General features: G+C 51.3%; 1 protein-coding gene across 1 annotated transcript in view; it reads right to left on the minus strand.

Annotated features, from left to right (window-relative positions):
* Positions 1-10000, minus strand: part of plxnb3 (plexin B3) — a 62517-nt gene that overhangs the window by 33304 nt on the left and 19213 nt on the right. Inside the window, 1 exon segment of the mRNA XM_048241434.1 lies at positions 4831-6076. Coding sequence (XP_048097391.1) covers positions 4831-6063 — 1233 coding nt within the window. The 5' untranslated portion in view covers positions 6064-6076.

The following is a 10000-nucleotide window of genomic DNA, read 5'->3' on the forward strand; positions in this document are numbered from 1 at the left end:
ATTGCAAATCATTACAAAACTGCAAACTATATAATTTCTAATGGTTTACTTTCAATTCAGTCAAAACAGTCAGCAGTCAAACCTCACCTTGTGAATCTCTTTTCAGTCAAGTTGTCTGACCCTAGCCTTGGTTCAAAGTGCTTTATCTGGGTGGAGTAACATGTTATGACCAGCAGGGGGAGTTTTGAGGGGGGTCTGCACAAATCTGAGTAGAGTCACTTGTTCTGAAATCTGGGTGATTTCCGTAAAGCAATGACATGATGACTGTATGTGTACACAGTTCTGAGAGCAGCACGAGTAATCTAGTGCGTGAGGCGCTCTGTTATGGCAGAATCCCATTGTGGCAGTTTCTGTGCTGCCCGACGTTAGTGAATGAGCTCTACATGAATGAGAGGGATAAGGGGAGGGATGATGGTGCTGCTGCTGAGGCAGGTGCTTGGAATAAGGAGCTTTGTGTTGTAAAACCCAGTCTGAAACCACAGAGGGCTCAGAGGACCCGACTAGACAGTGGAGGGAACCTCGCTCGACACACTGCGCACACACAGTTATGACGAGACGGTTCAAAAACCTGTCTCCAGGTCCCAGGAAGGGGGAAGCAGACAATTCAAGCCATACCATTCAAGTCCCATTAATCTGGGTTTAGTGCATTCATTCCCAGTGGTACAGGAGACACACACACACACACACACACACACACACACATGCGAGCTGCATCCTGAGAGCAGGTCAGCACACAGAGACATTCCTCCTGCCTGCCTGAGGGGGCTATTCTGGGCCGCACCTGTCACAGGGGGTGGATGGACACACGGCCACAGCCTAGGTGACAGTACACCAGCTCAGCAGAGCCACTACGCTCCAAACACACTGACACACACGCACACACGCACAAGCACACACAAACACTCCCAGTTCAGCTTACACATACACTCCCAGTTGAGCTTAGCAGCTTAGCAACTCCAACCACACACAGAGAAAAAATGCACAGCACAGCTTTGTAGCTTTATACACACACACACACACACACACACACACACACACACACACACACACACACACACACATATATAAGTACAACTCACACACAATGATAGCGCAGCAGCTATATCTGGAGAGTGGTGAAAGGGTTTTGTAATAATGCCCAGGGGGAGTTGGAAACGACCAACATAAAGGGTTGTAGACTCCCATTTATTTCTTTGTAAGAGAAAGTTGACAGTGTCAATATTTCTGGTCTATTTCGGGCTGTGGCCTTTTTTCCCCCCCATGGTCTCATAATTGTGCTTCATAACGGAGAACACACAGCACCACAGCACACCTTAACGAAGGCCACAAATCAGTCATCTCCCAGACATAGCTCATATAGCCACTGGCACAGTAGAGCAGAGCTACACCCAACAACCATCGAATGCTTCACACATGCATCATTCATACACGCAGGAAAAGCCGCTGTCTGTCGGAACGACCTATTGATCACACAGAGATAGAGAGAGAGAGAGAGAGAGAGAGAGAGAGAGAGAGAGAGAGATGAGCACGAGTACCCTGCACAGTGCTGCTCTGTGCCCTGTGCTGGCCTGAGAGGAGTGGTTGTGTAACAGCGTTTGGTGGCTGATTGGGGGAAGGGAATGAATGGGTGGTGGTGGTGGCGTGTGTGTGTGTGTGTGTGTGTGTGGTGTCTGGTGGTGTGGGAGGTGAGACGGGGCCGATGGTCAGTGGGACAGTGTGGGTGGGTGTGGGTGGGGGATGTGGGTCAGTGGTGCTCAGCTTTGGCCAGCTGCAGTGGAGCGGAGCAAGTAAGGAGAGGAGAGGAGAGGAGAGGCGGCAGCGCTAAGCTGGATTTGCTGGCCCTGCCCCGGTGGCACCGTGCTGCAACAGAAAGCAATCTGCGTGCAATCGCTCCATCTCTCTCGCTCTCCCTCTCTCCATATCCCCCTCTCTCCCACCACTATCTTTATCACCTCCCCCCCTCCTCTCTCCCTCCCTCTTCTTTCTCTCCATATCTCCTCTACCACCCCCTCCTATTTCGCCACTCCATCTTTATCCTCCCCTTTCTTTCTCTATCCCTCTCTCGCCATCTCTCTGACTGACCCCTACACAGACAACCCCCACACACACACACACACACACCCACACTCTGCATTACAAATGCGACTCTGTTTTTCACACCAGTCTCATTTCCATTTTGCAGTGTTAATGGGGGTCGCGTTCTGTCTTCTGCCTTGCTCCTTTTCTCCTGAAGGTGTCAAGACCCTTCCAGTGGAGACTGGGGGTCCCCCAAGGCTGATACGAGGGGCCCCGGTCGGTGACTTGAGGAGTGGCAGATCGCAGGCTGGCTCCCCTCGTTCAGAGGTACAGGGGCCACGGCCCCACGACGGATTAAGAGTCACGAGAGCAGCTGGAAGTTAATCTGTGTCAGCACCGAGGCAGCTGCCACTCACCGACTTACATGGCCGTGGCACACACATGGACACACACGCAAATGCAAGCACGCACACATACGCACACACACACACACACACACAGGTCTGCAAAAAATACAAACACACATGGCTCACACACACACTCACACACATACACCGTACCACACTCCGTACACACAAGCACAGTCAAGTGCTTTCCCCACCGCAGGTCTCCGACCCCAATGTGGTGTGGTATTCCATCACTGCCCTGCGCAAGCCCTGCTAATGGCTCCATTGGGGGAGGTGGGGTGGGTCTCCAACACCCGCTTCGCCTCACACCACAAGGGTGGCTTCAGGGGAAATAACCTTCATGTAACATAAACATAGCCAAACCTACAACTAGAAAGATTTACAGCAGTTGGTTTGTGTTTGTGTGTGTGTGTGTGTGTGTGTGTGTGTGTGTGTGTGTGTGTGTGTGTGTGTGTGTGAATAGATGAATGTGAGGCATTAACTTTAAACTCTATTACTTTTTGAGTGCTCTATTGAATAGAAAAGCGCTATATAAATCTAGTCCATTTAGCATTTACTAACAGGTAAAGGTAAAAATGCAACCTATTTCAACAGTCTATAGCCCGTAGAGGCTTATGGGTAACCATCACAATAATGGGGAAAGCAATATAAACCCCCCTTTGGCCAAAATCTGCATTTAAATTTGGTGAGGGCCATAACGGGCCATTTGCACCGTTACCCTCAGCCTGCAGCTGGAACGTGACTTTCGTGACTCAGGATTCGTCATTCTGCTAATAATTAACCCTTAAAAGAGTACCACACACCGATTGTGGCGGGAATGTTAAACAAGACATTTAAAGAATATCTGGGTTCATTGAATTCAACATAGAATTTTAGAACCTTCAATTGTTGTGGAACTTAGAATGTTCAAAAACCTACACCTTTAAGGGTTAATGCGGTGCTCCAGCACTACACCCAGCTGCACAGCACTGCTGCCTCCAGACTCCTGGATAGCAGGGTTAACTGCAGATGATGGGTGGTGAGTGGGAGGACAGGTGCAAAGCCATTGTTATTGAGCACAAAAAAAAACCCCACACTGAAATATTTACTTTATGTTCCGCTCAATAAAAAGCATTAATGCAAATGACTGAATGAGGACGCTATCTAAATGCTTTTTGTGTGTCCGGTGCGGTACGAGCTTTCTGAATTGGTGATGGACTGAGTCAAACGAGAAGGTTCTGATCTGATCGCATCGCCTCCGCCAGCACAGCTGCACACAGGGCCTCCCCACTGGTGCTGTTGACTCAGCTGATGAAAAGAGCAGCATGCTCTGAGAGAGAAGAGAAAAGAAAGAGAGGACCCAGAAAGAAAGAAAGAAAGAAAAGAGAAAAAAACAGTGCCATGAGGCGGATTTGCAGCTGGCAGTGAAGGGGTGTCTGCTGAGCTGCTGGGGGGGACCCGTTCATTAAGAGCAATGAGAGTTACAGAGAGATGGAGGGAGGGAGAGAGAAAAAAAGAGAGAGAGAGGCAGTCACAGGAAGAGAATGAGAGAGAGAGAGGGAGAGAAAGAGTGTGAGTGAGAGAGTGTGAGTGAGAGGAGAGAGAAGAGAAGAGAGAGACAGAGAGAGAGAGAGAGAGAGGCGTTGTCTCCCACTGCTGTCGAGGAGTTAAAGACTACAGCAGCACTCCGGCCTCCCTGACGGCTCTTTAGACTTCATTAGTTACGATGGAACTCAGCTGCTATCAGATTTGCTTATGGGGTGAGAGAGAGTAAGAAAGAAAGAAAGATAAAGATAAAGAGAGAGGAGGGAGAGGAGAGAGAGAGAGAGGGGGGGGGGTGGAGATTAAGGTAATGGTCTGTTAAGCCTAATTTCTAATTCAGACAAAAAGTGCTGTCGTGACATGCTGTGCCATGAAAATGACCTAATTTTGACAGCACAGTGCAGCACGCGCTCTGTGGCACCGCTCCAGCTACAGTGGCTCTTTCTTTCTCGCTCACCTGTAAAGAAAACATTACGCTAACATTCAATCACAACACTGTAGCACTTTGATCGGCCCTAATGAAATCACCCAGAGAGTATCTGTTTGTGTGACTGACTGACTGACTGACTGCACTGGAGGAGATGAATTAGATTTAACTCAAGTCCAGATGAGGTGATAGGAAATGAATTGCAGGCTTGATCCCATCGCCAGGCCTGGCTGCTAGGACAAGCAGATTGTGCTCTGGCCAGTGCATTAGCTTCCTGGGCCATCACTGTCACTGTCACTGTCACTGTTCCCACTGACCGCCTGATGGACAAGTGAGCCATGACTGAACCCACTAGGGACTGCCAAGTAGGCTAGTAAGCTTATGATTTGTCCGCACCGATCAGGCTTCATGTCGTGTTAGGGTAATTAAAAATGAAGGGCAGAAGTGCTGCTCTCTTACCTGGGCCAGGCGCAGGCACTTGGAGGACACCTCGTACTCAATGTAGGCCTCCTCCTGGTTGGTGGGCCCGCGGCCCTCCTGGGATGCTTTACAGCTCCTGCGGCGTCTTCGGGCCTTGTCCAAGCGCTCCCATGTCGTGAAGCGCTGCGCCAGCGAGGCCGGTGAAATTGGCGTGGGCGCCTGGCGGCCGCCATAGCCACAAGTCGCGGGCCGTCAGCGGCGGTTACCAGAAGCGGCGGCCTGAAGCGAGGTTAACAACCCGGCGCTGCGGCGGAGGAAGCTCACGTAAGAAGTAAAGCTGGGGTCGTCGGTGCAGAAGCTGACTTCATCGTACGATACTCCTTGGAGCCCAGGCGTCCTTGCGACAGCAGGAGAATAGGCGTGGCTTCGTGGCGGGCGCGCCACAAAGTGGTTGTTGTACTTTCGGGTAAAGCCCACCACCAGCTTGCCCAGCTCCTCGTGGGAGAAGGTGGGGATGGAGTGGTCTGGGGCTGGAGCCAGCAAGCGTAGCGTGGTGATGCGGCGGGACCCCCGACCTACTGGTGTAGCCAGCGGCCCCACCAGCAGCATGGCCGGCGCCAGCGAGCGATGCTGGGGCTGGGGCTGGACCAGCACGCCCACAGTGGAGACCCGCGGGTCGTTGGCGGCCACGTACTGCGTGTCCACGGGGTTGGAGGTGTTGTAGAGCACGCGGCCCACGTCGGCCAGGCTGCGCTTCTCGCAGATGCCCTGCAGCACCGTGCCACACACGATCAGGCTGCGCCAGCGCGTGCGCCGCTCCGCATTACTTCCCCCCTCCTCCGCCTTCTTTTCCGGGAGCGGCTCATCCTCGCCGTCCTGCAGCAGCAGGATCTGGTTGGCGTTGTCCGTCTGGCGGGCCTGCGTGCAGTCCTTGGGGTCGATGGGCGGCAGGCAGTCGGGGCTGTCCAGCCGGGGACCAGTCTGGCCCTGGGAGAGCAGGCGCAGGTCGGCCGACAGGTGGTACAGGGCGTTCACGCCGCCCACGTACACCTGACCCGAGCGGCGGTCCAGCAGGAGGTGGTTAAGGGGAGCGCCGCTGTTTAGGGTGGTGGAGCGAGTCTGGAGGGCGGACGGACCACCGGAGGTCGCGGGCTCAGGTGCGGCTGTGGTCGTCGGGGGCGACAGCAGCAGCAGGAGCGGGAGCAGGAGTAGTGAGAGGGGCCTCCACCAGATGGCGAGGGGGGGAGGCGACGGGGGAGCGGGAGCTGGCATGGCACCCCCTTACCTGCTGAAGAGAAGAGAGGAGAGGGGGAGGGAGAGAGAAAGAGAAAGAGAGAAGGGGGAGAGGAAGGAAGGAAGGAAGGAAGGACGCAGACAGAGAAAGAGCCAGAGAGAACAGGGGATAGAGTGAGCGTGCGTGTGTGAGAGTGTGAAAGTGTGAGAGAGCGAGAGAAGATTGGTCAGATTAGTAAAAATGCAAGAGATGAAGTGAAGGAGTGACACAAAGGGGATAGGGTGAGAGAATGTGTGAATATGTCAGAGGGTAGGAGAGTGTGCAGAGAGGAAGGGCAAAATAAAAAGTCAAAGACGATGTATTTGAAGAGGGAAAGAGAAGAGAGGGAGTGAGAGATAGAGAGAGAGCAGAGGAGAGAGAGAGCAGAGGAGAGAGGGAGTGAGAGATAGAGAGAGAGCAGAGGAGAGAGGGAGTGAGAGAAAGAGAGAGAGAGAGAGAGAGAGCAGAGGAGAGAGGAGAGAGACAGGAAGACAAATGTTAGGATAACACAAACACATCACACAGCCAGTGCCCACTGCTCCACTTCATAGGGCTCCACAAACACACACACACACACACCAGTGCCCACTGCTCTGCTATGCACTGCTTCCACAAACACAGTCTGGTTTCAAACTGATGCCTCTGTACATCAAAGGCCTGCCACTATCACTCTCTCGTTCTCCTTCTCCTGCTCCTTCTCCCACACACACACACACACTCTCTCTCTCTCTCTCTCTGACAGAGCTCTGGGCCAGCAGGTTCTGTCCACATGACTGACATCCAAGTCTATGAGATGGCAAAATAAAAAAAAAAAAAAAAAAAAAAAAAACACACTCTCCCTCTCCCCACTCCCCCTCTCTAGCTCCCCCTCACCACTTTTCGTTCTCTCACTCTTTCTGTGAGGGAGTTTCCAAATGCTAGAGAAGCCAGACAATAGCCTCGCTCCTACCCCACACAGTACTCCCCTGTGTGCAACACATTATTTTGTACACAATCTGTGAATCTATCAACAGACCCTTGGGTCAGTCATCTGCTTAAACGGAAGCAAACAGAGTCTGACTCATGGTCTGGTGACCTGTTTTTGCTTTTTTTCTTCCCTCTCTTTTTTTTTGGTTTCCTTTTTTTCTCATGGGCATGACGCGAGGCGTTTCTCTCCTCAGAGCGAGCGCAGAGTCAGCCTGTCCTGCGAGAGCGCGTGGGGGGATGGGAGGTGTGTGTGTGTGTGTGTGTGTGGGGGGGGGGGGGGTCAACAGCAAGTGTTTGCTAGGAAGAGTTACTCTACTGTACGTACCGTCGCTGATGAATTATGCACAGCCCCCAACGGCAATCACAACCAGGCCCACGCATCTTCACAGCATATGGAAAAGGCTGAAAAAGTGTGTGTGTGTCTGTGTGTGTGTGTGTGTGTGCTTACTGGTTTGTGTGGCTGCGTGGTCAAAGTGACATCTTTAATGAGGCGTGTGAGCGCAGGGGTAGCACCTGTTATGGTGTTGTGCATCCTTTGTGTGTGGGAAGCATCACAGACACAAACGCACCCATATTAGACACACACACACACACACAAAAGAAAAACCATCAACCGATAAATGTGGGCCGCTCGATATGGTGCACGCTCTAATTTTCGGCCAATATGCTGAACATCATTTCATTTCACACAGACATGTGCATCAGAGGAGGTGCTGTAAATGAGCAAAAGGTGGGGGGAGAGGGGGATAGAGAAAGACAGAGGGAAATGGGGAAGGAGGGAGAAAAGGGAAGGCAGCGAAAGGAGGAACACAGAAGTATGTATGAGTGAGACGAGAGTGAGACCAAGTGTGAGAGAGGGAAACAGGGAGCGAAAGAATGATGCAGCACGATATACCAACACAGAGAGCGAGAGAGAGAGAGAGAGAGAGAGAGAGAGAGGAGAGAGAGAGAACACAGCAAGAGAGAGAGAGTGCACAAAAGGGGGAGAGAGAGTATGATAGATTGAGAGACCCAGTGAGAGAGCGAGAGAGGGAGCGAAGAGAATGAGCGAGCGCAGGATTGAGAAGGGAGTAGAAGAGAGAGAGAGAGAGAGAGAGAGAGAGAGAGAGAGAGAGAGAGAGAGAGAGAGAGAGAGAGAGAGAGAGAGAGAGAGAGAGAGAGAGAGAGAGAGAGAGAGAAATTCATCTTTAATTTATGGCGCCTCGGCAGAGACGTCTTGGGGGGCTTCTGTATGTGAAAGATGAGTCGGGAGCGAAAAACGAATTGCTCCCTCACTCTGATCAGTATGCATAACATTTTTCACCTCGACTCCCAACTCCTCACTCACTCACTTTATTTTAACACACTTCTTCTTCCAAGAGGAGCCCGCTCCAGCATCTTCACCTTCAAAGGCAGGCTAAAGAAGCGAGGCCAGGCTTGACACAGTGGTAACCATCAGCTTTCTCTATCCACCCCCCTCCACCCCAATTAAGCCTCGCTGTCAGCTCACTCAAACGTCCCCATCTTAACGAAGGCCAGAGAGTTTGGATGAGTGTGTGTACTGTATGTGTGTGTGTGTGTGTGTGTGTGTGTGTTAAGGGTTCGGAGAGTGCACAGGGTTTCAGGGGGTGTTAGAAGTCTCCTTCAGTCGACACTTTCGCCCTACGCGCTCCAATTGGCCGTGCTGCACGCATATAATGAAGATGATCAAACATGCAGTGTGAACTACAAAGGGCCTGCACGCCGGCGCCTGTCCGAGAGCATTACTCCCCCTTCACTTTGGAGGCCCCTGCAGCCCCGCAGGGAGGTGCAGCCCTGCAGTCTTCCTTCCGCGGCAGCCTGGCGCGGCTACGAGGATCGCTCCGCTCCCTACAAGTTCCCAAGGAGAACAGCTCGAGAACCGCACACGCTGCCGTGAATACAAATCGCCCAGTCAGAACCGAAGATGGTAATCTGACATGCCGAAGAGGATGAGGATGAGGATGAGGATGAGGATGAGGATGAGGATGAGGATGATGATGATGATGAGGACAATGATGAAGAGTGCTGTAGGTTTAAGTACCCGTCTTTATTTGTTGACTTCCCCTTCTGCAAACTTCACAGACGACCTCAGGGGCCCGTCAGTAGCAGACAGTAGTCTCGCTCAGAGAAGAGGGTTAAAGTTTGCTCTTTTTTTTATTATTTCATTTTCCCCGTTTTTGCCGCCTCAGCATTCAGAACTTCTCTTAAATGGTAATCAGGAACCCAGGGCAACGTGCACGAGCATAGTGACTGACAGTAAAAAGGCTTGCGGCTGTCTTTGTTTACGCAGCACGCATACACACACACACACTCTCTCTCTGTCTGTCTTTTCTCACACACACACATGCGTTCATACACACACACAGACATAAGGGATTTGGGAGACAGTATAAGCAGGGTGGGGAGATATGGAGTACCAAGGGAGAGACAAAAAAAGAGACAAAGAAAGTGACAGGGAAAGAAAGAAAGAAAGAAAGAAAGAAAGAAAGAAAGAAAGAAAGAAAGAAAGAAAGAAAGAAAGAAAGAAAGAAACACACCCAGCTCATCAGGCCAGGTCAGCTGTAATTTATGTGGGTTCATGCAAGTAGCACATAAGAGAGAAAACAGCCCATGTAGCCGGAAAATGGTCCACGTTGAGGTGGCTGTTATAAAAATGCAAAGAGGTCTTCTTGGTGAAGTACATGTGACTTAAAAAAAAAAAAAAAAAAAAAAAAAAAAAAAAAAAAAACACTCCATCTCTCTCCATCTCTCTCTCCATCTCTCTCTCTCCATCTCTCTCTATCCCTCTCTCTCTATCCCTCTCTCTCTATCCCTCTCTCTCTATCCCTCTCTCTCTATCCCTCTCTCTCTATCCCTCTCTCTCTATCCCTCTCTCTCTCTCACACACACTACCTCCCCCTGGCCAAACACTCATACAGTGTGAGAAGAGGAGTGTGCACATTCTTGTCGGGTTGCTAAGCTCACTCCACA

This window comes from Alosa alosa, chromosome 4 (assembly GCF_017589495.1).
Source record: "Alosa alosa isolate M-15738 ecotype Scorff River chromosome 4, AALO_Geno_1.1, whole genome shotgun sequence".
Lineage (NCBI taxonomy): Eukaryota > Metazoa > Chordata > Actinopteri > Clupeiformes > Clupeidae > Alosa > Alosa alosa.